Here is a 27,862-nt window from a genome sequence, read left to right on the forward strand (position 1 = left end):
GGGTGGGTGACTGTTTGAGAAATTCGATTTTTAGATATTTTGGATAGAACTAAAATGGTAAAAAAAATCACAAATGTATAAAATAGCTTTTAATTGAATAAGGACATATATACCAATAAACTCAAAATTTTAAAATTTATAAATCTAGGTTTTCAATTTTTTTTATTTTTAGTCAAAGTAGGTGTTTTATATAAAAATATAAAAAACATTTGTATTTTGATTTATGAAAACATGTTAAAAACACTTTAATTTGTGTCAAATTATCAAAAAAAAAAAAAAAAAAGAAAAAAGTTGAGAGGATTTGAAGTTTTGGTTTGCAAATAACAACAATATTTTAGGCATTAAAGTGTAACAAAATGTTTTTGAATATGTCATGTAATAACAATATTTTTTCAACATGGAGTGTAACAATAATATTTTTTTTAACATGGCGTGTAACATGTTTTTTTACATGACTTGTAATAACAGTATTTTTTTCAACATGGCGTGTAACAACCTAACCATAACTTGTCATAGGTTTTTGTACTTTGCTTGTTACATATTTGTGTACATAGCATGTAACACGCTAACCATGGCTTGTCACAAGTTTTTGTATACGACGTGTCACATATTTTTATATATAAGATGTAACACGTTAATCATGACTTGTTACAGATTTTTGTATATGGCGTGTAACAAGCTAACTATAGCTTATCACAGGTTTTTGTATATGGCTTGTTACATATTTTTGTATATGACATATAACAAGCTAATTATGGCTTGTCACATATTTTTGTACATCGCGTGTAACATGTTAACCATGACTTGTCACAAGTTTTTATATATGACGTGTCACATATTTTTGTACATAACGTGTAACACGTTAATCATGACTTATCATAAGTTTTTGTACATGACGTGTCATATATTTTTGTATATAATATGTAACACATTAACCATGATTTATCATAAATTTTTATACATGACGTGTAATATCATAACGTGTAACTTTATTAAAAATAATTTTATATAACTTAACTAAAAATAATTAAAATTATAAAAAAAATTATTTTTAAAAATATTTTATCTTTAAATATATTTTTTTAAAATGTTCCTTTTAACTTATGGTGCTGGAGGACATCTCCGTGAGAAAAAAAAATTCCTCTAAAAATTATTATAGTTTTGCACTTTTCCTTTGTGTTTCAAATGTTGGTCGTTGGTTGGCAGTGGTTGGTGGTGGGGAATAGGGCAATACCGCAATAGCCGCCAGTTTATGGACCGGCAAGTGGCAATTATCTTACGATACGATTGGTTAACATTTCGGCGGCTGAAAAATATTAAAAATCCAAACAATAAACAGGCAGCAAAGCAAGAAAGAAACAAAGAGTTCCATTGCTCGACGTCTCTCTTCCTCTAGTCGACTGGAATAGTGAAGCATGGCCGTCGTCGGAGTGTTGGCTTTACAGGGATCCTTCAACGAACACATAGCAGGCAATAGTCTCTTTTACTTACATTTTCAAAATGTTTGTTGATGAGATTTATGTTTGCCTGAAAATATTATTTTTGTCTTTGCAGCGCTTAAGAGGCTGGGAGTGAAAGGAGTGGAGGTAAGGAAGCCAGAGCAGCTTCAGACTATCAGCTCTCTTATCATTCCTGGTGGAGAGAGCACCACCATGGCTAAGCTTGCTGAGTTTCACAATCTTGTATTCCCTCTTTCTCTTAATTTCCTCTTTGGCGAGAAGTTATCCTTTATGGGCTTGCAATGACTATCATCTAAGTGTGAGAGATTGAATTCTGATTCATTTTGATCAAATTGGTTCTTTTTGTTTTTCCCATATTTCTGCTTTTGAAGAGCATGGAATACCTAATTAGAGGCCGTTCGCTTCTTATGTTGTTCACTTGCATCTTGTTTGTATTCGTTTTTTGCTTTATTGTTATAAAAACAAATGCAAATGTTAAGATTGAAGATCATTTTGGTTGAAAATCACTAAATAATTAAAATGAAGATTCGATGTAAAAGTAAAGTCTTGCAGTTTATTATTGTTTGCTTTTGTATCCAAACATACTTTCTTTTTACTTTTCTTTTTATCTATTTTTTTGTTTTTCACTTCCAAAAGCAAAAGGCAATTGGTAAAAATAATAACAAATCCTAGCGACTGGTGCTTGCAGTTTGAGTATAGCAAAATTTATGTTTATATTTTCCCTTTTCAATCCAACCAAGCTATGTTTTGTGGTATTTAGCGCTTAGTAGTCAGAAGATAACATGTTCATATAGTTTTGCTTTATTATTTTTATGAAATATGTTCATGCAGGTAAATATGAGAATGATCATTGTTCTAAATCTAGTCATTAGAAGGTAAAGGTGATATAAGAGAAGGGCAACTTTGGTGATTTTGGTGCATTTTGGACTTTGAGATGCATTGGTACCCAAGAGTGACTTTTTTGATCTAGGAAAAAGGGTTGAAGTAAGAAGAATGTGTTTGACATTGTTAGATGTTTTCAAGTATATATGGCTAAAGACTCAGCATGTAAGAGACAAAAATTATTATAATTGAGGTTGATTGAGTCATGTCTAGTGATTAAATGAGTTCTTTGCTAAGAGTGACTGACCGACCAACCAACTTTCGTTCCTGTGTGTCATTTCTGAAGATAAAGGTTTTGGAGTCTCCAATTTCATTTTGATCTTGATTTGTAATTTAAATGCAGTCACAAGCCTAAACATTTTATTATGCACATGAGTCAGTTCTGGCAGTTATTGGAATATCCTCAATGAGAACATTTATAAGTGTCTCAATTGCATTTAATTGGTTAATATTTTTCATTTCTGGTCAGTTTCCAGCTCTGCGTGAGTTTGTTCAAATGGGGAAGCCAGTTTGGGGGACTTGTGCGGGTCTTATATTTTTGGCAAACAAAGCTGTTGGTAGGTTTCTGTTCTTTCATTTCTCCGCCTCCTTTTGGATTCTGCATGCTAAATTTGCAAAATATTAATGGATTGCACCAAGCCACTTGCCAAAATGAGATCATTCAGAAGGTTCTGAATTTGAAATCAGTGGTGCAACGTTTCAGGACAGAAAGAAGGAGGACAGGAATTAGTTGGGGGCCTGGATTGCACTGTCCATAGAAATTACTTTGGCAGTCAGGTAATTTACATATGCCTTTAATTTTACTGTATGTGCAAGATGCTTGTTAAGTGGATAGAATGGTGTATTGCACTGTTTAGTTGAACTTGCCTCTCTCTGCAAGTTGTGTAGTGATTAATAGAATGCAAATCCATAGAAATTGCACAACTCTAAAGTGTTCTAATCAGCATTTTAAGTTGCAAACTTGGGAAATTGATAAGTTTCATCTAACTAGCTTAAAAGTTAAAACTGTTTTTTTTTTTTGCATCTAGAAACCTCTTAATTACAGAAATGTGATGTATGTCTATAATTATGAAGAGTTCAGTAGCCTCCTATCCTCATTTTTTAATTTGATTTTTGTTTAAACTTCTAATGTTGGACTAAATTGTATGTTATTTAATAAATAAATTTTATTTAGATCCAAAGCTTTGAGGCAGAGCTTTTAGTACCAGAACTTGCATCCAGAGAAGGTGGCCCTGAGACATTTCCTGGTGTTTTCATACGTGCTCCTGCAGTTCTCGAAGTGGGGCCAGAAGTTGAAGTGCTGGCTGATTATCCTATTCCATCTAATAAAGTGCTATACTCTAGTTCTGCTGTTGAAATCCAAGAGGTATACTTGCTGCTCTTTCTATCAAATTCTTCTTCCTTGCAATAATTGAAAGTAAATCAATGAAACTTTATTGACCTTGCTTCAGTTGAAGGACGCTGGATTGGATAATTTTTCTTTCCTATACCTTTTCCTGTAATGGGTGACAGATCTATTTTGTTTGTTTATTTCTTTAGTTTAAAAGTTTAGCTGTATAGGTTGAATGTTAATGATCTTTCATCCTTATTATAGGTCCAGCGAGGAACTTGCTTTTACAAAATGTGGTGTATAAGATTAGGACTTGGGAAATCTTTGTTTTGAACTTTCCTTCTTGCTCTAGAAAGCTTAAAAAGAACTAATAACAATTTTAATTGAAAGGTGGGCTGCAGTTTGTAGCAACCGACAGTTTTTATGGCCTTGCCTATATATGCTAAATTACACATGCTCTAGAAAAAGATTATACTATCTATTGTTGGTTCTTTATTTAGCTGTATTAATTCTTCTTATCTAAATTTTGGGTATTTCAGGAGAATGCTGTGCCTGAAAAGAAAGTGATAGTTGCCATAAGGCAAGGAAACTTGCTAGGGACTGCTTTCCACCCTGAGTTGACTGCAGACACTAGATGGTATAAAGATTTTAACCATCAATTGAAGGTTTTTTTTTTTTTTTTTTTTGAATTGGGGGAAGGGGGATTCAAACCCTACTCTTTAAGCAGAGAGATCATGCACCAACTAATGAGCCAAATGCTCGGGTGCTAACCATCCATTAAAGTTATTATTATTTTTGTTATGATCTTATCTGAGGTTCTAAATGTTTTTTTTTTGGTTCTTTGGTTGCTAACCCTAGGTTGTAAATGGTTGCTTGTGCAGGCATAGTTACTTTCTAAAGATGGCTCGTGGATATGGAGAGGGGACCTCAAATACCACTGTTGCAGTCAGCGGAGTGGATCTAAGTTCTGACAAACAAACAAGATATGATCTTCCTATATTTCGATAATCTAAGTGGCAATGAGATTATTTTAGTCTTTCTCAGTATTTTTGTTCTTTCCTTTTCTTCCTGTTTTATTTTCTCCTCATCAATTATAGTGTTTATGTATGTTCAATATTTTTCAAAAGGGTAGTCTTTCAATTTGACAAGTATTCTTTTTAGGTGACATTTGGTTTTGAGACAGGTAAAGGGTTTGCTTTCTATATGGCAAATATAATTTAAAGTTACTTTTCATTTGCTTCTTGAACAACTGATTTATCGTTGCCCTTGCTATTGGCTTAAATGACAGACACATTTACACATGCTAGCTAAGTGTATGATTGTGCTGTAATCATAAGATGTCATAGGGAAAAATACATTTATTCACCTAACTACACTTCCCTTACTGTTATTTAAGAATCTACACTTTCCACCCTTTTGTGGTCAGTCCTGTTAGTCAGAACCATTGGCTAAGTCAGCAGAAGATTTCTGAAAATGAAAAGAGTGGAATGCCTCCAACTGATCCATGTTCTCTCCATCACCCAACAGTCAGGTCTCCAGACCACGTTAGGTGTTACTCTTTCTAGTCGCTGCCCCATCAACTTCTTTTTAGTGGAACTAGACCTACTTTCGTGAACTCCACCAGGTCAGATTTCTATGATCCAGGTTGGACCCTGATAGGAGGTAAACAAAGAAAATTCATAAAACCATGCTAAATTTTATGTACATGTATACGAATGAGTATTGAAATGAGTATTGCTACTCTTTATGTTTACTCGCATGGGTGTATGAATATAATCTTATCAAATATAACATCATGAATCAAATACGGTACACATTTTCTTTTGTATTGTTCCTCTTCTGCCACTACACAAAAGAGTATCAAAAAGAAAACTAAAATTTAAAGATTTTCATTACAGTCACGGGGTCGTCTTTTCTTTTTATCATGTAATTCTCACTTCATCTATCAAGGAATTCCAACATAATGTTAGAATTTGGGATTGCAAAACATAGAAATCAATAAAATAGTTTCAAGGCATGGATCAATATTTTATTTTTAGAATTTTTTTCGTGAAATAGTTTGCAAAAGGTTTATAGATGATGAGAAACTTTGACAATATAACAAAACTCAGTAATTGATTGCGCTTATGATATAAAGAAATCTAAACAATATAGAGAACAAAAAAAGGAAAGATGACTAAAGTTGTTTCTATGTCATTTTTAAAACCCGAGGACTGACTATCTAAAGACATTTAAATGTCTATTTCTTTCAATCATAACTATAATTTATTATTTAAATCAACTGCAACTACACCAAATGCCAAGTGCTTTTATTAAATTAATATATATTAATTATATATTATTAATTAAATTAATTAAAAAATCAAACAAAATTTGTACAGATTAACCATGGTCATATTTATACTTCAATTGACTTTAATCCAACTGCTAAGAACTTATATTCCTCTTTATCTAAAAAACACTTTTTTTATTTATTTCTTCCCATGTGGAATTATGTCCATCATATAAAACATGGAATTCAAGAAATCCCAATTAATTAGTAAATAGTATGCATATGTGGCTATCAATCATTGGATGGAGTGCCGGAAGCAACATTGTCAGCCTGTGAGGCCGTGGAGGGCGCCATGTGGCCACCATACTGCTGCATCAATCGTGTGATTGACCCAAGCGTTTCATCAGGTCTATGTGAAGGCTAACCATGATACACCGAATAAAAAATTCAATTGCAATGGCCACTTAACCTTTGCTTATTAAGTGAAAAAAAGGTTAGAGAATATAAAAATGATTGAGCATAAACGATAAAATTAAAAGGATGAGTAGAAAAGAGGAAAGGGAATTAATTTTTATTTGCACTTAGTAGGACCCAAAAATGGAGATTTGCTAAAATTAGTCATCCCAAAATAAATATATTTGAAGGGTAGAAAAGAAAAAAAAATACTACTTTTATATGTTCATTATGAAGGGTTTAATAATTCAATTATGTAAAATATATTTAGATCTTTACCAACTTATTTACTCTCAAATTTTCCTTCACTATTTTTGCATTTAAATAATTGGACTTAATATGTGCGGCAAACACGATACAGAAACTATTGTAGATAGTTTAAACATTAATTCTTTCTTTGTTAGATTAAAAGATGAATTACTTAATGCAAGTAGAAAAAATACGACTAAAACTAACCTTAATTTAAAAAAAAGAAAAGAAAATAGTAAAAGTGGTACGAAAAAAGTGTCCAAGAGTGTAGGAGTGGCAAGGAGTACTAATTTGCCTTTGTGTCTTGTATTTGTTTTGCTTCATATATCTTTCAAAAAGGTTGTAGTCTTTAGATGTTGGTGATTATTTTCTTATAAGATGCTTTGTTTAAATATGTAAAAATTTTCATATGTCTTGACATTATTTATATATATAATTAAAAATTAATTGAAAAGAGGTTTTTCTTTTTAATTTTTTTATATTGTTTCCTCTTGAGAACTTAGTTTTTAATAATCATTTGAAATTTTGAAATAATGGGTCTAATTAAGTTTCGTGATATATAAATGAAATTAGCATAGAAATTAAAACCGATTAATATTCAAAATCCTAACATATTATAAATATGTTGTCTCTGCAAATTCTTTAATATTGATTCCCGCATAAGTAAATGTCTATTGCTTTTGAGAATGCTTGATAATCACGAATCTTCGTTAATAAAAAATAGAAAGCAACAGAGGAAACACTTTTCTAACACCTAAAGCAAACACTTATTTATGGCTGATTGATTGAACTATACTGAATTTTGGAGCTAAAGCTACTTTACAATGAGCTCAAGTAAAGTTAGACAACATAGACTTGGTTTGAAGAAATATTTTACAGCTATTTGGTCAATACTCAAAACCTGAATTATTGCATGTAATTTATTCCTCCTGAAATGCTCTTTCCTTTGCAATTTGTCCTGGGAATGAAGCAAGGAATCACAAAAAGTTTTGTCCTTATCGTCCTAACTCCCAGGGGCTTAGTTCCTGCTGACGTACCCTTTATAAAGCTTCAGTTTGTGCAACAATTTTTCTCATCTCTCCTCCACTGATCGACCACTTGAAAGTCCAAACAAGGAGGAGAAAGAAACATCTTACTGCGTTTTTTTAAGACTTTTACGACTTACAAATAGATAAGATGAAGTCATATATTTTGGTGGTTTTCTTTGTTATATTACTATGCACAGAAGTTGCCATGGTGCATGGTAATGATAAAGGCAACAAAGGGAATGGAAACAAGGGCAATGGCAACAACAAGGGCAATAGCAATGGCAAAGGCAATGGCGACGATTACAATGACAACGGTAAGGGAAAGAATAAGGGCAATGAAAAGGATAAAAATAAGGATAAGCAGAAGAAAAACGATGGTGAATTGGATTATGACAACTTGTCACCATCAGAGCGTGGCCAAGAAAGAGCATACTGCAAAGGAAAGGGAGCTTGTTACCAGAAGACCCTTGTTTGTCCATCTGAATGCCCCCAGAGGAAGCCTAAGAAGAATAAGAAGATTAAGGCATGCCATGTTAACTGCGGCAGCAAGTGCGAAGCCATTTGCAAATGTAAGCCTACTTGACTTAATCACTATGCATCTATTTCTTCTTTTCTTCATTATATATACTTGGGAGTCATGGCTTACTGTGAATATGGTATTGGAAGTTGTAGGAGCTCTCTATTTACTCTCTAGCTTACTTTGCCAAGTGCTGATGGTAAAATTTTCGGTCTAGGCCAATATCGATCTTCAAGACATGCAAGGATAGTGAGAGAGACCGGAGCTTGGCTCCGGATTGACTCTCCGAAGCTGAAGCCAGTTTATGATAAGTAGTAGTAAGAAAAATTAGAGAGATAAGAGTGTAAAAGGAGAGTATGTTAGGGGCTTTATGGAAGCCAATTTCCATACATATAGGGTATGGAAGATTACCTTTTTGCCTATCTTCTAAAATATTCCACAATATCAAGTAGCATTGATACAAAAGGAAAGGAAGACAAAATATAAAGCATCTTGTAACTACAACAGCTTTAAATAAAAACCAATAGAAGGCCAAGGTCGAGGAGTAATTCTTGTACTCTTTTAACTTGTCCAACCTTGAAAGAAAACTAGAATAATAGTATATGGGTACTTTGGTTGACATAATTATCCCAAAGGTACAGAGGAAGATCTTTGTCCGCTTAACTGAGACATAGAGGAAAACGTTCTTCTGTCCTTGAAGCATAGTTTGTTGTGATATTACTTTCAAGCTGCAACTCTAAGGCATGGAAGAGTACATTTTAACTCGGACTGATTTTAGAATGTCCTTATATATTGGCAGGGAGGAAACCAAAGTGCGAGGGCTATGGCTCTCTCTGCTACGACCCTCGTTTTGTTGGCGGTGATGGAGTTATGTTCTACTTCCACGGATCAAAGGATGGAAACTTTGTCATTGTCTCAGATGATAAGTTGCAGATCAATGCTCATTTCATTGGCACTAGACCACAAGGACGGACTCGTGACTTCACATGGGTGCAAGCCTTGGCTGTCATGTTTGATACTCACACTCTTGTCATTGCAGCCAACAGAGTTTCTCATTGGGATGACAATGTTGATGCTCTCAGTGTAAGATGGAATGGCGAGGCGGTTAACATCCCTTATGATGGAGAGGCTGAATGGAGGACTAATGGTGAAGAAAGAGAAGTGCTAGTAGAAAGAACTGATGACAAGAACAGTGTTAGAGTCAAAGTATCTGGGCTGGTGGAGATCGACATAAGGGTGAGACCAATTGGCAAAGAAGAAAACCGGGTTCACAACTATCAGTTACCTGATGATGATGCCTTCGCTCACTTGGAAACACAATTCAAATTCATCAATCTGAGTTATCTTGTCGAAGGAGTCCTGGGAAAGACTTACCGGCCCGATTATGTTAGCCCTGTCAAGAGAGGGGTGCCTATGCCAATGATGGGTGGGGAAGACAAGTACCTAACTCCATCCCTCTTTTCACCTTTCTGCAATGCTTGCAGGTTTCAGAGACCATCTGGAGTTGCTAGCATCTGAAGAGTTTCTCCATGCTGATAATAATCAGAGAAGAAATATATTGTTCTCTGCAAATGAACCAAGCTTATAACTAAACAGATGAGTCAATCATCTCGTTTAGCGTGTTTTTTACCTTCCTATTTTTGTTATTTTAAACAAATAAGGGCCATATGAAAGTTGCCCATCATATACATACAATTAGTTAGTTTTTATGCGCTTAAAATATTTCTTAATGCTGAAATGTTAATCTTGCTGAGGAAGTGCCTTCATTACTAGACTTATACAGGACCAACTTTCTTGTGTTTGACTTCTTCATAGCTTTATTCAACAGAAACAAGAACAATGAAAGTTTCTGGCCATATATGGCCACGGAGCCCTTAAGATTTCTTTGTTCTGAAACCTTCATTTTCAGAAGCAACTCAACAGCTAATTTAGACAGGCAGCCTAGTAAGCAATTGCCATTAAGCAGTCAATGTTCAAAGTTAAATATCAGAAAAGAAAACTGTTCCTTAAACGCCAATTTTAGACCTTACAGACAGAGTCTTCCCGCCGTAATCTAACTCACCATCATAGATTTTCATAAATCAGAAGAGTAAAGAAGGCTAACCTCAAAAGATTGAACTGGTATATTATATATACCGGATAATAGAAGAGTAAGGATATGGTATTACTTCTTTCTGTATCTTATTGGTGAAACAATATATATGATGGTTTTGAAGATTGAAACGAAATGCCCCACTTGCTATATGACATTCTCTTACAAGAAGCCGCATTTTCAGCAGGTTCAAGGTGAACTTGTTAACATCTAATGGATTTGACTTGAGCAATTCTCTTTTATAAGTTAATGCAACTTGTTGTAAATATAAAGCTTTTCATAACATTGTAAGCATAAGGGATGTGTTGATCTTTTGAGAATATTTATAAGAGAGAATTTCATAAAAGAGATAAATTGAAAACAAGGAATGATTGATTATTTCACTGCTGCAGTAAGTGTATTTATACACAAATATTGAGAGGATAAGAGCAAGAAACAGTTACTCTAAAAATAGGGGATCAAAGACAGCACAAATTATAACTGCTGTCTTTTAACGGCTCACAACATGTGGCCTTTATTTCAAAAAAAAAAACTGCTTAACTGCTTAAGGATAAAATTCTAAGTCATGTGTTTTGACATATGGACATCCTTATCTTTGAAGTGTTGATGTCATGCTTTGCAACCGAGACTTTAAATTCCATTACACCTCCTTGAAGTCGACGTTGCCCATTCCCAGTTTGCTTCTAAGCAACTCAAATTTTTCTCTGCATAATCCCTTAGTAAAAATATCTGCTATTTGATCATCAGTACCACAGTAATTTACAACAACTTCATTGTTCGTCACAGCTTCTCGTATTACATGAAACTTTATCCTGATGTGTTTGGTTCTACTGTGATTAATTGGATTTTTAGCCAGAGCAATAGCAGACTGATTGTCTAACCAGAGAACAGTTGGATTTATTTGTTCAAACTTCAAATCCAAAAGTACCTTTCTAAGCCACAGAGCTTGATTTGTTGCAGACGCAGCAGCCACATACTCTGCTTCAGCAGAGGATTGAGCAACAATGTCTTGTTTCTTTGAGTTCCAACTAAACATAGCACTTCCAAAAGAAAAACAGTATCCACTGGTGCTTTTTGAATCATCATAACTCCCAGCCCAATCACTATCACTATACCCTTCCAATTCTTTATTTTCAACTTGTCCATACAAAAGACCATAATTTAGAGTCCCTTTCACATACCTCAAAACTCGTTTTGCAGCAGTTAAATGAGTCTTTGTAGGTGATTGCATAAATCGAGAAAGCAGACTAGTGGTATACATTATATCTGGCCTTGATGCTGAGAGATATAGCAAGCAACCAATTAATTTCCTATACTTAGTAACATCAACCAAGGTACTTCCATCATCTTTACACAGTTTGGTTCCAGTAGTAAGTGGTGTAGACACAGGCTTACAACCTTCCATCTTAAATCTTTTTAACAGCTCTCCTGCACATTTTTTTTGATGCAAGCAGATAAAGTCTGACCTTTGCTGAATTTCCAAACCAAGGAAATAACTCATTTCACCCAAGTCACTCATATCAAACTCAGATTTCATTTTATTTCTGAAGCTGTTCAAATCAGATTTATTTGGTCCAGTTATAAGTAAATCATCTACATAAACTGAGACAATAAGTTGGATTTTACCCAACGAACTCTTCACGTATAAGGTGGGTTCACTTTCACTGCGAAAGAATTTGTTACTCCTCAGATAAGCATCAATTTTTTTATACCAAGCTCTTGGTGCCTGCTTTAAACCGTAAAGAGCCTTGATCAATTTACAGACTTTGTCTTCTTTGCCTTTCTCAACAAATCCTTCAGGCTGCTCGACATAAATATCTTCACTTATAGTCCCATTTAAAAACGCAGATTTAACATCCATGTGCCAAATCCTCCATTTTTCCCTTCCTGCAAGTGCTACAAGAAGTCTAATGGTGTCATGCCTTGCCACTGGAGCAAAAGTCTCAAAAAAATCCACACCATGGACTTGAGAAAAACCTCTCACCACCAACCTGGCTTTCAATTTATTTATTGAGCCATCAGAGTTTAGCTTGGTTCTGAAAATCCACTTTACACTGATAACTCTTTGATGTTTTGGTCTATCAACCAAAATCCAAGTTTGGTTTCTTTTAATCATTGTCATTTTAGCCTCCATAGCAAGTTTCCATTGTTTATCAGATGCAGCTTCAATATAGGAACATGGATCAGTTATAGCAACGTTACATTGCTCATAAATATCTTGTAAAGATCGAATTCCTCTTACTGGTATGTCATCGATATTATCATCTTACTCATGTCCTGCTTCTTCTTCAAAAACATCCAGGTTTACTGCAACATTATCATTGTTATTTTCTGCAATTTCATTCTTCATCCAATTCCAGTGAATGTCTTCATTGAACACTACATCTCGACTTATGAAAACTTTCTTTGTTTCAACATTAAACAATCGATATCCTTTTGAAACACTGCTATAACCCAAGTTGATTGAGATTTGGGTTTTTGAGTCCAGTTTGGTTCTTTTCTGCTGGGGAACTTGGGCATATGCAATGCAGCCAAATACTTTCACATTTGAAATAGATGGTTTATATCCATGCCAAACTTCAAATGGTGTCATTGAATTTAAAGCTGTAGTGGGTATTAAATTTTGCAAAGTCACAGCAAAATTTGCAGCCTCTGCCCAAAAGTATTTTGGCATTTGTTGCTCAAATAATAGACATCTGATCATCTCCATAATAGTACGATTCTTCCTCTCGCTCACACCGTTTTGCTGAGGACTGTAGGGTACTGTAAGAAATTGCTTGATTCCTTCTTGAGTTAACAGGGCTTTAAACTCATTTGAAGTGTATTCTGAGCCATTATCTGATCTTAAGGCTTTAATTTTCTGATCAGTTTGCTTCTCCACAAGAACTTTGAACTTCATAAAGTATTGAATGGCTTCTGACTTTTGCTTAAGAAAAAATATCTAGCAAAACCTACTGAAATCATCAATAAACAAAATGAAATATTTGTTTCCATTAAGTGATAAAGTGCCAATAGGACCACAAATATCAGTATGTATGAGTTGCAACCGATTTGTGGCTCGTGTTTGACTTTGTTTAGGAAAAGGATGCCTGCTTTGCTTGCCCTGTAGACAAACTTCACATGTTTTCTCAACTTCAGTAATTATTGGCATATCATTGACAAGATTCAAAGATCCCATGTTCTTTATGAACTGATAGTTGATGTGGCCTAATCTTCTGTGCCACAACCTAGCTTCATTTGAAACACATTTATAAACCATATGACCTGCTTCATTCAAATCTAATGGGAAACATTTGTTTCTCATTTTTACAGTTGCTATTTCTCTACCAGATGGGTCAAAAATCGTGCACAGTTCATCTTTGAACAAAAGTGAATTTTTTTCTTTCACTAACTGCCCTACACTTAGAAGGTTTTGAGTAACTTCAGGTGCAAAGCAAACATTTGCAATGGTTTTCATACCTTTCTTAGTAGTGATACCAACAGTGCCACGACCTTCAATTTTTAGCAAATTTCCATCTCCAATTTCCACAGTTGACTTGTAGGCTTTATTTAGATCAAGAAAATTCTTAATCTTACCTGTAATATGCGTGGAGCAGGCACTATCAATCAACCAAATACTATCTTTTTTTGAGTCATTTGATTCAATAACCATAAATAGTGTTTCTTCAGCATCTTCCTTTTGTTCCACAATTGCAGCTTTTTCTTCAACCCGATTTTCTTTGTTTTTGCAAACTTTTTCAACATGTCCCTTTTGATTGCAAGCTCTACATTTTACATGAGGCCTATACCAACAATATCTCTCAATGTGATTCTTCTTTTTACAATAGGAACATGGTGGAAATTGCCCTTTCTTTCCTTGTTTCTTTTCTTCATACCTCTTGTCTTTGTCTTTCTTCTCATATTCAGACTTCTTGTGACTTCCACTACTGGTTCGTTTGTCAACTCTTCTTGCAGCCAAGGCTGCTTCAACATGGTCTTCTTGCCTTAATGCTCTGCGTTGCTCTTGAGCTTGTAAAGCATTTATTAATTCTGATACTGACATAGTTGTCAGGTCCTTAGAATCCTCTAGAGAGGAAATTTTTGATTCGAATTTTTCAGGCAAACTTACCAAAAATTTATTGACAACTCTTCTTTCTGTTATATTTTCACCAAATAGTCTTAATTGATTTACAACTCTTAAAACTTTATCAGAATAATCCTTCATCGTTTCTTCATCTTTCATTTTTAGCACTTCAAATTCTCTCAACAAATTTAAAATCTGTATTTGCCTTGTACGATCACTACCATGAAACTCTTCCTTTATCTTGTCCCAAGCTTCCTTTGCAGATTCACATGCCATGATCCTTACAAAGATTGCATCCGTGACAGCAGAGTGGATGCAAGACAAAGCTTTAAACCGTTTTGCTACTTCTTCATTGTATTGCTTCATTTGAGCAATTGTTGGGTTGGCTTGTCGGGCAGGAGGATCTCCTCCTACTTCCACAACTTCCCACAAGTCGAAGGCCTTTAGATATGCCTTCATTTTTACAGCCCACATGGGATAATTGTTGCCATTGAAAACTGGAGGAGCAGCAATGCTGTAATTGGAGGAAGCCATTTATTTTTGAAGTCTGACAGAAAGAACAGATAAAGAAAAATTTTTTTGTAAAAGATAAATGTTTTGAAACTATTTTGCCAAGGTCCCTTAAGATCAATCAAAAACGCTTTGATACCATGTTGATCTTTTGAGAATATTTATAAGAGAGAATTTCATAAAAGAGATAAATTGAAAACAAGGAATGATTGATTATTTCACTGCTGCAGTAAGTGTATTTATACACAAATATTGAGAGGATAAGAGCAAGAAACAGTTACTCTAAAAATAGGGGATCAAAGACAGCATAAATTATAACTGCTGTCTTTTAACGGCTCACAACATGTGACCTTTATTTCAAAAAAAAAAACTGCTTAACTGCTTAAGGATAAAATTCTAAGTCATGTGTTTTGACATATGGACATCCTTATCTTTGAAGTGTTGATGTCATGCTCTGCAACCGAGACTTTAAATTCCATTAGGATGTGGGCGGTTGGGGGTGTGCAGAAACCAGAACTGTAGAGTTGTTTGACTTTCAAGAGCCATTTTTTTAATTTGGAAACTTTGAGATCCAAGGCGGCCATTATGAGAGGTTTAATCACATGACAAAGCGTGATAAGAATTTAAGCGAGTAGCGGAGTTTATACTTTAATTACAATGTCAGAAGTGTGTTTCCCTTCACTCCTTGATGGATTTATATATATATATATCCACTTGCATCCTTTACTGCAATCTGCTGAACTGGTTTCTTTAAATGCAGCTCACTTATTAAAGCACCATCCTGAAAATATACAATACTACTTCATATATGTCTGTATAAAGTTATCAGCTGGCATTACAACCCATTACTAGTTCGTAAATCACAATGATCTAATACCATGTGGTAAACAAAATGGAATTACCTTCTTATTTTGTGGATTTCAGTTGCATACTGTCTCCTTCTCCATTGTAACATGTGCCGTTTGACTTAACAGATACTTTGATGACAATCATAACTCTTTTCCTCTTAATTCTTTCAAGTGTACCTAAAGAAAAAAGAGAATTTTTTTAAAAAAATAATAATTACAAAGGAAAAAGCCAGTGGGGTTGGGTGAGGGTGTTTTGTTCGAGGCAGACCATAGTATTGCATTAAAGGCATAAAGCTAGGAGCCAAGAGAGTGCATTACCCGTTACTTTCTTCCCTGAGTCACTTCAAACTGAAGAAAGGGTGTTTTTCACTTTTCATTTCATAGAAATTTCAGCATGATAGAAATTTTTCAGAATCAGAAACCACTTCTCTTCGTTTTCAGAAGAATCATTTCAAACATCTAGAGATAAAAACTGTTCATTACCAAAACAGAGGACTGTTACACCCCTTAATTAAGTGTGCAGCTCCTTTAACGTTTACAGGGAGCAAAGTCGAATCCTTCAATTTGGAGTCTCATCCTGCAGCTAAATGACTTTTTTGGCACCTTGAGTTGGTCATAAATCTTGCTCAACTGGCTAGCAGAATATTAGTGCTTGAACTAGAAGCATCAAAATTACTAGTATCATTTCAGAAGGCTATTGTCTCCGATCTCAAGCAAGTCCTATGCCTAAGTTTAGCAACCATAACAATAATGCTAAATGTAGTCCTCCCAATTTCATATGGTCAAATGGACAGATCCAGAAGACTCATAAAAATTAAAGAGGAGCTGTTTCTCAACTGCTTGTTTATAGTAAGAAGAAATTTCACATGGCTTTAACCGAGTTTCTAGGCAGATTGCCCCCCCAACTGGCCTTTATATAGGTTTCTTCACACCATGTCTCAGCATCTCCTGTCCAAACTGCAACACTTGAAGATCAATAGAAGGAGAAGAAAAGCAAAGTCATAAACACAAACGCTTGCATTTAAACATACAGACATGGGTAGAATATACTCGTTCGTTTTGGTGACCCTTGCTCTAGTGTTCAATTCCATGGACGCGAGCTATGCTCAAGGTAATGGCAAAGGCAACAGCAAGAAGGCACCCTATGATGCTGCTTCAACACATTATGATGTTCTGAAACCAAGCAATAAAGGACAGGAAAGAGTTTTGTGCCAAGCAAGAGGGGCATGTAATGGCAAGACACTCACATGTCCGGCTCAATGCCCTGAGAGGAAGCCCAAGAAGAACAAGAAGAATAAAGGATGCTTCTTTGATTGCAGTAGCAAGTGTGAAGTCACCTGCAAATGTAAGTCTCCTACTTAAGTACTCTTCTATGTTATGCTTGTATGTTGTTCAAGGAATTCTTATGCAGCAATGTATTTTTACAGTATTATATATGCTGATAAATTTTAAGTCGTTTGACAGGGAGAAGACCAAACTGTAATGGATATGGCTCTCTGTGTTATGATCCAAGGTTTGTTGGTGGTGATGGAGTGATGTTCTACTTCCATGGAGCCAAGGGAGGAAATTTTGCCATTGTATCAGATGATAACCTCCAAATCAATGCACACTTCATCGGAACACGACCTGAAGGAAGGACTCGGGACTACACATGGGTGCAAGCCCTGGCTGTCATGTTCGACACTCACACTCTCGTCCTCGCTGCAAAGAGAGTCTCTCAATGGGATGACAGCTTTGATGCTCTCACTGTGAGATGGGACGGTGAAGCAGTTAACATCCCCACTGATGGAGAGGCTGAATGGAGGACTAATTCTGAAGAAAGAGAAGTGGTCGTAGAAAGAACTGATGATACCAATAGTGTTAAAGTGACAGTTGCAGGGCTGGTTGAATTGAACGTAAAGGTTAGAGCTATTGGAGAACGGGAAAATAAGGTTCACAACTACCAATTGCCAGCTGATGATGCTTTTGCCCATTTGGAGACACAGTTCAAATTTACTAATGTAAGCGATCGCGTGGAAGGAGTGCTAGGCCAGACTTACAGGGCAGACTATGTTAGCCCTGTCAAGAGAGGTGTTCCAATGCCGATGATGGGTGGGGAGGACAAATACCAAACGCCATCCCTCTTTTCTCCTCTCTGCAAACTTTGCAGGTTCAAAGGACAAGCCGGTTTTGCTTCCATCTAAGGGACTACCACAATGATGATTAAAATAAATTACATACATATTGTTGTTTGATAACAAGGCAGCGTAATGTATGTAAATTTTCAGCGGGGTCATTAGCATTGTAATTGAAACACCAATAAGGGCTACAGATTTGCCCAGCACATTATTATTTTAAACAGATGTATACAGCTCTATTGTTTTCAAAGATCTAAAAGTTTTGTTTTTCTTTTCAATATATATATACATGGTTTATCTTTACATTATGGCCACCAATTGCCCTCGGTATGCTCTAGTTAATGCATGCAGAATGGTTTTCAATCTTGAAGCATCACGCCAATCGAATTTGCCTTTAGTGCTTCCATCTTCTAGTCAAAGGAAAAAAAAAACAAACAGTATTATGTATGATCGAGGAGAGAAGCATCCTCCACAGAGTTTGTTAAGTGGAAAAAGCGTGTTATCGTACATGTTAGCTTCAGATCATTTGACTTATTGTTTCCTCCATTACCCTCTCCTACATGTTAGCTTTAGATCGTTTGACTTGTTGTTTCCTCCATTACCCTCCCCCAAAAGGGTAATATGTACATCCTGTTTACAAATCATCCACAACACTCCTTGCCTGCTCGATATGAGATATCTAAAAGCATCCTATTCCACAATAATTCTCCATCGACTTCTCTAGAAAAGTGTTTAAATGAAATCAAGTTAAAATTAAGTTTTTTTTATATCACTTGTCATGAAATTATTAATTTTTTTTTTTAAAATTAACTTAATAAAATATATGATATCTCTATTTATAAATCACTCAAAATCTCACCCACCTGCACTATTTTTAAAAACATTTTATCTGCTCCCTTCTTGACGTTCATGTCTGACATGACACAACGACGTCGTCTTACTTCCCATTCTTCTCTTGAAAGTTCCTGACGAGGATAGAGTCAAGATAGGTCTACTCCGGTACACGCGGAAGCATCAGCCGCTAGGTGATTGGAAAAAAGGTCAGGACTCCTTTGGCTTCTCTTTTTTGTAGTAACGTATTTCCTGACAGTCAAATCTCCCTTTGATCACGTTTAAAGAACATTTTGATTTGGGGCCATAACATAAGCTTAAAAAAGGGTGAGGAAGAGCGTAGGAGAGGAGCTAACGGGATCGTAATAAATTATAGGATACAAATTTAATGTTCCATTGAAATTCTATCCTAAGCTCTTTCCAATGCCGGCATTCAAGGCATTTGCCATCTAGGAGAATGTGTTTTGGGAATCTGGCTCTGGAGATTCTCAACAAGTTCTATAGTCTAATACTTGTATTACAGTCTAAAAACCACTATTAAGTATAAAGTAATAGAAAAAAAAAAAAAAAAGGTTCCTGAATTCAACTCTTTGGACTTTAAAATAACAGAACCTGCTGAGAACTTGATTACAATGACTTAGCACCAGCCTGCAGCTCTGATGAACGGTGGTACCAACAAAATGAGGTTTTTTTTTTCCTATTTCTACCTGTAGACTAGACACAATTTAAGCATCAATATATTTGCATTTAACCAATTAAAACACGCCAATTTAAGGAACATCATTGCAGTAATTGTAAGAATAGTTCGTAAAATAGCACTATTAAATTGTTCCTTTAGGCAAAGATCATAGAAACCCCATTACAATTAGAATGAAGAAAACAGCTGAATTCTTCTCAGGCATGTGTGGCTTATTGTCATTAGTTCATGAAATATCTAATTCCATAATCACATCGGTTTTATGTTTGGGTCACATGACACAGTGCACTAATATTTCATCAATCTTCACCTCAGTCCCCATTTCAAAGCGGGTTTACTGGCATAGAAAACATATATAACAGGGTAACTACTGCAAGGATAAGATAGAAACCGGATTATACACTTTCCTGCACAAGAAGGCATCTACTCTGTTCAAAGATACACTGATGCGCACAATTATCATTAGAGTTGACACAACACTAACGTTTATTTTTCTTAGTACTAGCAAGAATATATCTGTTGTATGAAACCTTTTCCTTTTGTAGCAAGAATCCTTTTACTTTGACAAGCTGTCAAAATTCTTATTTGATCAATCACTTACTTGGGGACAATGCTTCGCTTGCACCCTGTAATGCATGCTTATTAACATTTCTTCATGTACAGGAAACTTCTACAGCTAAGCTCTTCATGACTCCTTTGCAAGGGTCACCAAATGTACTAGTTGATACTCCAATACTACATCTTGTCGATCCAGTGCAAGCCTGAATAATTTGACAATTATCAGTAAATATAAATAATTTAGTTAACAACCACAAAAGTTGTAGATGAAGAGTGAGCAATATAGCACCTTCTGTACGATGGAGAGTGCCCTAACACTGCTACACCTGCCATGGCTAAAACTACCACAAGTCCCACGAGGAGTTCCAAAACTTGCAAATTTGATTGAAGAAATAACCTGATTTGGAGATGGGCAAACCAGGGATAGGATAGGGCTTGAAGTCCTTCCTGTTTTTGAATCTGAACTCCACATATCTACAGGTAATGGGTGAGATTCTGATACATGTGAGCACAAACTTCCCATCTGTCTGGTTGCAAAAGCAAGCTGTGTCGGATCCCCACCAAGTTCCTCAAACAAAACAAGAATGTTGCCACTTGGTTGCAACCATGAACGGGGTACATGGTACCTATAAGTGAAATAGATAAACCACGATAAGAAATTTTTATATATTAAACTGTTAATTTTCAGGCTTTCCTATGTAGACTCTTTGGCACTCACAACTGCTGAGATGGCTTCCCACAATTCTTGAGGCATTTGTTTGAATTATAAGATCCTCTATAGTTACAAGAGTCAGTACAGCCACCACTTCGAGAGACGTAGGCTGGCCAATAACGTCCAATGCTCTGTCCATTCACCCATGCCTCACCCTTCCCCATCCCAGTGAAGTCTAAAGCAATTGGGTCATTTCCAGCTGGGGCATCAAAATTTGTCTGCATACAGAAAATTGATCACTAGTTGCTTAGATGTTGATTCAATTGTGTGATTCATTATATATTTTTATGAATTGATAGCTCACAGGTTAGCTAGGGTATGAAAATTCATTATAAAAGAAATAGATGATGCTAAAAATGTTTGGCCTGTACTAAACCAAGTCATCACCCCTACAACATATGGCAAAAACTGACTCTCCATGAATGACCCAACTTAAAACCTCAACCTGGTTTGTCATTATACTAAGATTTTGGAATTTGATGCTAGGATTCTCTTTCACATTTTACTATACAATAAACTCTTAAACTATAAGTTTGGGCATTAAAACCTTTTTTCATAATTTTTATGTTCTGTTTACGAGCATCCATGATTTAAAAGTCAACTATTGATTTCTATCCTTCTTTCTTTACTCTCTATCATTACTCTTTGAGAAATTTCCTCATTTGTAAAGGGAAAAATGTTCAGAAGTAATAGGTGACAGGTTACTACATAATAATTCACTTTGGAAGTTGTGCTGAAAGGAACTGATACACTTAATTAATATTAATGGACGAAAGCAACAAAAATTTATGCTGTATCTGATTGTTTATTCTGGAAAAGGGTTAGTGCAATAATTGTTCTGCTTAAAGATTGTCCTAGAAGGAATCGATATATATTCTGAAAGGTAGAGACTTCAAACTCAAATTTTTCCTAATATTGCTCACTGCTAAACAGCAAACCCCCAGCTTTCTTTCACTTAATATATATAGGACTATTATAGTACACATTGACCATGGAGTTTTTAAACTCCACAAGCGAGGTTACAATATTGTCACATGTCCTTTTATTTATCAGATTGATTTATTAATTTTTTTAAATATACCTTAATAGGGTATATGGCAATCCTCTAACCCTGCTGGCGGAATTTAAAAACTCCACTGACAGTATATGCATATATATATATATATATATGCTAAGCTCAATATTCCCTGTCTCATAATTGCTCTATTCTTATGTCCCATCTAGTTCTGAACATCTATCATCACATTCTTTACAGCTTGAAATTCTACAATTCAGGTGCTAAGAAGGTTTTCAAGACGTAAGTTAATTATCAGAACTAGAAGATTCAAACATAAGTAATATTCAGGCCAAAAAAAAACCCTAAATTATATAGTAACTAATAAAGGAATGAAAGGCATAATGCCTTATCGAATAATTAATACCCTTTTGCTGCAATAAGGAAATTTGAAGTCCACAGAACCATACCTAATTAAAACTTAAGTATTACCTTGTACCAAATCAGGGGTTGATTCTTGGGCAAGGTCGATTTTGAGATCCATTGTGATGAACTTCCACTTGGTAGACCTAAATCTTCCCCTTTAAGTCCAACCTATATTCATGATTGGAGAAACAAGAAGAAAGTTAAAGTACTATTGCACAAATTTCTTTTGGAAGTTAACATTACTTGGGGGTTTGATTCCTATTCAGTCAGAGTGAGGTCTACTATATTGACTATCTAGTGCCATCTCACCACAATCAATGGATGGATGCTTGATGTGGCAGAGAGAAATAGATTGTGTTCACCATTGCAATGGATGTGATTCAAAACCATTTCTTGGAACCCATTCTCCCAGTTTGTAAGTTATAAAGAAATGCAGTGTTTATTCACCATCTTACCCTTGGTCAGAATTGTAATTAGGATAATGATTAATGTTGACAGGAAAATTAAAGAAAGAGACACTGACCTGATACATCCACTGCTGTGAGGAGAGATCGATGCTGCTACCGTTCTTTAAACCATTAAGCTTCACTGGACCAGTGATCCCTGCCCCCACTAGGTCAAAAAAGGCTCCATAGTTCTGATATATATATGTGTCCAATTAGATGATACTTATATCTAAATATTTTTCTTACAACTGATTAATCCAACAGATAAGATATTCAGCTTTTATAGAAACTACAACACTAGAACTTGCAGATAAATATTTCATTTTTCAGTCAATGATTATGTAAATCTTAGTCAGGAGAGCTGAACCTGCAGTCCTACAGTCAAACTCAGGAGATCAATTGTGTTCTTCCCAGGTCCAACAGTGACAGGAATATCCACTTTAACCTTAGCATTGCCACTATTACCAGTTCCACTCCCTGCAGGAAGGAGTTTCAAAAGATACACACACATAATCAGTATTGCTATAGTGGTTCAAATGAAACATCACCTCTGCTGTAACAGTACAAGCAAAGTCATGTAATATCAGCATCTATAATCTATGTCATTCAACATAAAATTTTGATATTAGAGAATATATTGGAGCTACCCTGCCCAGAATTCTAAACTAGTGTGTTGAGCTAATAAGCCTCCTGCAACTCCCCAATGCAAGACATTCTTTTGTGGCTTCTGATGCATTTTCACTTCCATTACCTAATATGCAACATTAGAAAGGACTTTAATGTTAATTTTATCAACGGAATTGCAGTCTTCTCATATTTTAACCATAAATTTGAAACCCAAACTTGATGTTCATGATTCAATAGTTGGGAAGTTCTTTCAGAGCTCTATGCATTGTATGAGACACAAAAACTATCTGACTATCCACTGCACTATTTTCCTAAACTATCAATTATAGCTAGTGTAATCTAAGCCAAGGTTCACATTCTCCATATTGTTCAGAGAAATGCTATCCAAGCCAATACAAGCTAGAAATCTGTTAAGAGAAAAAAAACAATGCTCCTATCATCTTTACTCAAAATGCTAACCCATTCATTCATCCCATTTTACTACAGAAAACCTTGAAGATTACTTAATAATACAACAGTGTAGAACTCCAGGATAAGTGAAAAGAAGACAGAAATTGCGATTGAAAATGACCAAATATATATGGAAATCTAAGATACTGCATTTCAAATACAACTATTATTTCCAACTACCTGCAAGTTTCCCGTTTATAAAAGCATGAAGGGCATGCCCCAGTGATTCCACATGAAGAACAGTTTGAGATCCGTCTTCAAGGAAAGGCTCATCTCCTTCGATATCAGTGCTGCCAAAAGTATTCAATAAAATTTATTAAAACATTTTAAACTTAAAAATATAGACAGGTAGCAATCACACCCTCAGGAAACAAAATTTAAAACAAAACACCAACATACCTAAATGAATACCATAAGTAGTCGCTTTTATCAGCAGTAGTGTTTATTTGCTCTAACAATCCAAGTTTTTTAAATGCATCAGCCTTTGAGATACCCACAGGTTCATATACCCAACTCCAGCTTGTCCCAATTGCCTCAGTTGAATCAGCATTGATATTCAAAGGTTCATGCATGAAGCTTGGAATTACAGTCATAGAGTTAATCTGTCATGTGAAAATTAAAACTGGATGAATAATTTTACTAGAAAGAACAAACTTACTAGAGGGAAAAATTGATGCTGTTATCATATAGCATAAGTTACAAACCTTTGCGGTATTCAGAACTACATTCTTGCAGTCTGGTAAGATGCTGACCGACCATGCAGGCAAATGGTATGAACTGCCGTCGAAATTAACCGTCGCATCAGATTGGGTGCCCACATTGGCTAGAAAAGCGGCACATAGTCCTGATCCTGTTTTATATACAGCAGACTGGGGGAGAAAAAATTCATTAATGAACTAGCAATTTAGAACAAGACCTGACAGAAGCAGCAGTCAGACCTCTATCAATTAATTTAAGCTATCATCTTTCGATAATGATCTGAGCACAATTTGTGCTTGAAAATAGTGAACTAGGAAGAGTCCAGGAAATACCTCCAAGTTTGGACCCAAAGAGGAAATTGTAGGATCAGTGGCAATCAATGCTTCTTCGCAAAGCTTTATAGCCTTATGAACATCTCTTAGGTGACCCCACTTGGGTTGTCTAACATGTCCTGCAACATACACAAAAGAACACTGAACTGATTGACAGATGAAACTTAGAAGATGCCTTTTCATAAATTATAAACTGAATAATCATGTATTAACATTCTTTCATTATTACAAGACCAGCACCTCATCATCACAACAACTACAAATATTAGTTAAGCTGCATACAGTTGATGACCTGAAGTATGTTGCAGGCACTTATAGAGCCAAGTGGATGCTTAGGAATACTAACAATTAATTAGATTGATTAAAGGCATACCATACTCATCGATTGGAGCATCATAATCATAACTGGTAGCAATAAAGGGTCCACCACTAGTCCTGCCAAAGTTCGTTCCACCATGATACTGTTTTAAGAGCAACCAAAACAAATTTGACTCATAAGTTACATGTTTGGTTTGGAATGAGACCATATTTGATTTTAGGATAGAATTTCATTAGTATCAAAAATAATGTACAAACATATCTTTTGAACTCTAATTTCCATTACCATATAATAGTTTTGGAAAGTTCCACCTCTTTGGAAAAACCGTGCAACAGCAAATGCGATGTCTTCTACAGGTCTGTAGGGAACAGCACCACCAAATGAAAGAAACCTGGCATTTGAAATATCTTGGGGAAGTCATGAGTAAGAAACATTTTGACAAAAAGTTGAATAAGAGAAATAAGCAATCAACATTTTTGATGGAGACATTTAATCCAGAACAGTTAGCTTGTAGAAGTCAGATTACTATTATATAACCGAGTCAGACACCCTACCATCCAGTCCAATTCTCAGTCCACATTTTTGGTTTCTTGTTAGAATTTGGGGTGAATTGGTCGCAATAGAAACCATTGCAGGTGTTGATCTGTCAATGCCAAGATAAAAGAAGAAATTATATATGAATAAGCCAATACCCAGATTGTCAAAAGAAACAGTAAACAATTTAAAATACCTTTCAACTAAAAGTACGCAAATTTTGAATGAATTGATTAACTACTATGAATTAAAAATTGTGAGTAAAAAGATAAATTGAAAAACCCCAAAAAAAAAAAGAAAAAGAAAAAACTTACAATGGGATCAGGAGCATCTGATTGCTGGCACATAACCCAGGGAACTCCAGTATCCAGGGAAACAGCCATACCAGCTGCCCACTTGATGTAGCGTTTTGCAGCTGCCCCATATGATGAATCAATATTCCCATACTCATTTTCAATCTGGTATTATTAACAATAAACACATAAATACACCCAAAACAAATATGGAAAACATAAAGAGTACTTCTAAAATAAGCCTAAAATACCACAAAAGAAACTATAGCACCGACAATTAAAAATCAGCATAAATCATAAGAGATGTACCAATAAGCAAGCAATACTGCAACAGGCATTGATTAAAAAAAAAGAGAGGACAAAACACAAAGGTGACCTGTGACAAAATAATGGGTCCTCCTTGTGATGCATACAAATTCTCTTGCTTCATCATTGCCACGATCTTAGCCGTGAACCGCTGCATTTCCGCCTGACACCAACAACCACAGTGGTACCATCATTTCAGCTCTTGCAACAATTTCAGTCAACTTTATAAAAATTAAAAAAAAAAACCCAAAATTGAAAAAGTTAAAGGAGATAATAAATTACAATATACTACACCCTCATTTACCTTAAATGGTTCATTATCAGTTCGTAGCTGGATTCCAGGTATAAAATGTAACCAAAGAGGAAAACCACTGCAAATTTTATACCAAAATGGTTTTAATAAAGAAATAAGATCTTACATGTACCCAAAATAGAAGGGGAATAAAATGTTTACCCATAATTCCATTCAGCGCAAGCATACGGACCGATGCGTAGATGAACATAGAGACCAGCTTCTGCAACTAACTTTATAAATTTAACCAAATCGTTTCTTCCTTCGAAATTGTACTGTTTATCAGTAAGCAAAAAAAAAAAAAATTGGAAATTAATGGGATTTACATTTTGCTTCCATTTGGACGTATTGTTCAGTTCGGATGAGGTATAATTCCAACAACTGAACAACATTTCCCCTGAACTAAAAAAAAAATTGACAAAAAAAAAAAAAAGAAAAAGACGAAACCTGGTTTCTAACTGGTTCGTGTAAATTCCAAAAAACGTAAGTTTCAATGACATCTAAGCCTCCGTCCTTCGATTTTTGTATAAGGTCCGGCCACATCTGCAAACGTGAAACATAACCATAATTAAAAGAGCTTCTTCTTGTTCTGAAAACAGAAAAAAAAAAAAAGGAAAAAATTAAGCTTACGTCAGGGGTGCTGCGTGGATAATGAATGGAGCCAGAGATCAAAACACGGCGTTTCCCGTCGATGACAATCGCCCGGTGATCGTACGTGACGGTGGCTGCAAACGACGTCGTTGCTGTAACCAACCAAAAAACCAACACCAGAATCTTTGTTCTGCTTCCCATGTCGGAATTACAATAGTACAATCACACACGAAACAATAATTCCCTGCTCTTTTTCTTTGAAGGAAAAAAAAAAGAACCACTTTCTTGAATAGTGGTTAAGCTAATGACTTCTTCTTTGCAACATTTCTTTTCTTCTTTGGCTTTTGGTTTGATGCCTTTCTACTTTTTCTGATAATATTTGTTGCTTGCCCGCTTTGTGTTTCAAATTAAAACACTTTTAAGCTACATCATTTACTCGCCGGAGAGTGCACGGCACCGCTACTTCACATTTCCATTCTCCTCATCTTCTTCTAAATAATAGTATTAGTTTCTTTTTTTTTTCTTTTTTTTTTTTTTGGTTTGGTTTATTTTCTTGATCGATAATTATGGCGTTTATAAGCTTTGCAGGGGAGCAGAGCAGTAGGGAGGAAGCAGCTACCGCAGTGAAGAAGTGAAGTGGAGAATGAAATCACGTGCTGCTGGATAAATTGCAAAGATAATGCACCTGCCTTTTCGTCTTGCCACGTGTCTCGGGTTATGGTGCGTACACGTATGAAGGGCGCAACAAAACAAAAACGAAAAATGAAAAAGCAAGGGCGGATCGGTTGGACGACGGTGTCAGGGTTACCTACGTCATTTAAGATTCTTCTGCTCAAATATGTTCACTTCGCGTATGGGTATTGGTAAGAGAAACACTGATGTCTGTTCCTATTGTATTAAGATATTCAAAAGCCTTTGTTTGTTGCCTTTCCTC

General features: G+C 35.4%; 4 protein-coding genes across 6 annotated transcripts; 3 read left to right on the forward strand and 1 right to left on the reverse strand.

Moving 5' to 3' along the window:
* Nucleotides 1-1,166: 1,166 nt before the first annotated feature.
* On the forward strand, nucleotides 1,167-4,921 carry PDX2 (pyridoxine biosynthesis 2). The gene is made up of 7 exons (XM_007015355.3): nucleotides 1,167-1,470; nucleotides 1,555-1,682; nucleotides 2,812-2,899; nucleotides 3,046-3,119; nucleotides 3,517-3,708; nucleotides 4,212-4,309; nucleotides 4,554-4,921. Exons 1-7 carry the CDS (start codon nucleotides 1,416-1,418, stop codon nucleotides 4,678-4,680), a joined length of 762 nt encoding a protein of 253 aa, XP_007015417.3. The 5' UTR covers nucleotides 1,167-1,415; the 3' UTR covers nucleotides 4,681-4,921.
* A 2,822-nt stretch (nucleotides 4,922-7,743) lies between these two features.
* LOC18590064 (uncharacterized) lies at nucleotides 7,744-9,950 on the forward strand. Its single transcript, XM_007015356.3, has 2 exons — nucleotides 7,744-8,243; nucleotides 8,991-9,950. Exons 1-2 carry the CDS (start codon nucleotides 7,823-7,825, stop codon nucleotides 9,707-9,709), a joined length of 1,140 nt encoding a protein of 379 aa, XP_007015418.3. The 5' UTR covers nucleotides 7,744-7,822; the 3' UTR covers nucleotides 9,710-9,950.
* Nucleotides 9,951-16,641: 6,691 nt separating this feature from the next.
* LOC18590066 (uncharacterized) lies at nucleotides 16,642-18,103 on the forward strand. Its single transcript, XM_007015358.3, has 2 exons — nucleotides 16,642-17,049; nucleotides 17,169-18,103. Exons 1-2 carry the CDS (start codon nucleotides 16,740-16,742, stop codon nucleotides 17,885-17,887), a joined length of 1,029 nt encoding a protein of 342 aa, XP_007015420.3. The 5' UTR covers nucleotides 16,642-16,739; the 3' UTR covers nucleotides 17,888-18,103.
* Nucleotides 18,104-18,999: 896 nt separating this feature from the next.
* Nucleotides 19,000-27,594, reverse strand: BGAL8 (beta-galactosidase 8). 3 transcript variants are annotated; one of them, XR_016028479.1, is made up of 20 exons: nucleotides 26,968-27,594; nucleotides 26,785-26,880; nucleotides 26,500-26,612; nucleotides 26,350-26,416; nucleotides 26,116-26,208; nucleotides 25,761-25,904; nucleotides 25,467-25,555; nucleotides 25,198-25,303; nucleotides 24,967-25,054; nucleotides 24,594-24,712; nucleotides 24,267-24,431; nucleotides 23,962-24,164; nucleotides 23,743-23,852; nucleotides 22,853-22,962; nucleotides 22,563-22,676; nucleotides 22,106-22,207; nucleotides 20,626-20,837; nucleotides 20,197-20,533; nucleotides 19,951-20,110; nucleotides 19,000-19,359 (listed from the first exon to the last, which is right to left on the reverse strand). XR_016028479.1 is itself a non-coding variant. In XM_007015359.3 (19 exons), the coding sequence occupies exons 1-19, from the start codon at nucleotides 27,127-27,129 to the stop codon at nucleotides 20,003-20,005; spliced, it is 2,538 nt and encodes an 845-aa protein (XP_007015421.3). In that variant the 5' UTR covers nucleotides 27,130-27,594; the 3' UTR covers nucleotides 19,608-20,002. The 3 variants fall into 3 exon arrangements, 1 of the variants encoding a protein (XP_007015421.3); XR_016028478.1 differs by having other exon boundaries at nucleotides 19,000-19,366; XM_007015359.3 differs by lacking the exon at nucleotides 19,000-19,359 and having other exon boundaries at nucleotides 19,608-20,110.
* Between the last annotated feature and the right edge of the window lie 268 nt (nucleotides 27,595-27,862).

Source organism: Theobroma cacao, chromosome 9, assembly GCF_053813885.1.
Source record: "Theobroma cacao isolate CCN51 chromosome 9, ASM5381388v1, whole genome shotgun sequence".
Classification (NCBI taxonomy): Eukaryota; Viridiplantae; Streptophyta; class Magnoliopsida; order Malvales; family Malvaceae; genus Theobroma; species Theobroma cacao.

Bases quoted from the DNA above. Each gene is read 5' to 3' on its own strand.
- LOC18590064 (XM_007015356.3), top strand. From the start codon at position 7,823: ATGAAGTCATATATTTTGGTGGTTTTCTTTGTTATATTACTATGCACA. The intron at 8,244-8,990 runs GTAAGCCTACTT...ATATATTGGCAG, and splicing joins GTGCGAAGCCATTTGCAAAT to GGAGGAAACCAAAGTGCGAG.
- PDX2 (XM_007015355.3), top strand. From the start codon at position 1,416: ATGGCCGTCGTCGGAGTGTTGGCTTTACAGGGATCCTTCAACGAACAC. The intron at 3,120-3,516 runs GTAATTTACATA...AATTTTATTTAG, and splicing joins GAAATTACTTTGGCAGTCAG to ATCCAAAGCTTTGAGGCAGA. The intron at 3,709-4,211 runs GTATACTTGCTG...TGGGTATTTCAG, and splicing joins CTGCTGTTGAAATCCAAGAG to GAGAATGCTGTGCCTGAAAA.
- LOC18590066 (XM_007015358.3), top strand. From the start codon at position 16,740: ATGGGTAGAATATACTCGTTCGTTTTGGTGACCCTTGCTCTAGTGTTC. The intron at 17,050-17,168 runs GTAAGTCTCCTA...GTCGTTTGACAG, and splicing joins GTGTGAAGTCACCTGCAAAT to GGAGAAGACCAAACTGTAAT.
- BGAL8 (XM_007015359.3), bottom strand. From the start codon at position 27,129: ATGGGAAGCAGAACAAAGATTCTGGTGTTGGTTTTTTGGTTGGTTACA. The intron at 26,417-26,499 runs GTAAACATTTTA...TAAAATTTGCAG, and splicing joins TGCGCTGAATGGAATTATGG to TGGTTTTCCTCTTTGGTTAC. The intron at 24,713-24,966 runs GTATGCCTTTAA...TGTATGTTGCAG, and splicing joins TGCTCCAATCGATGAGTATG to GACATGTTAGACAACCCAAG.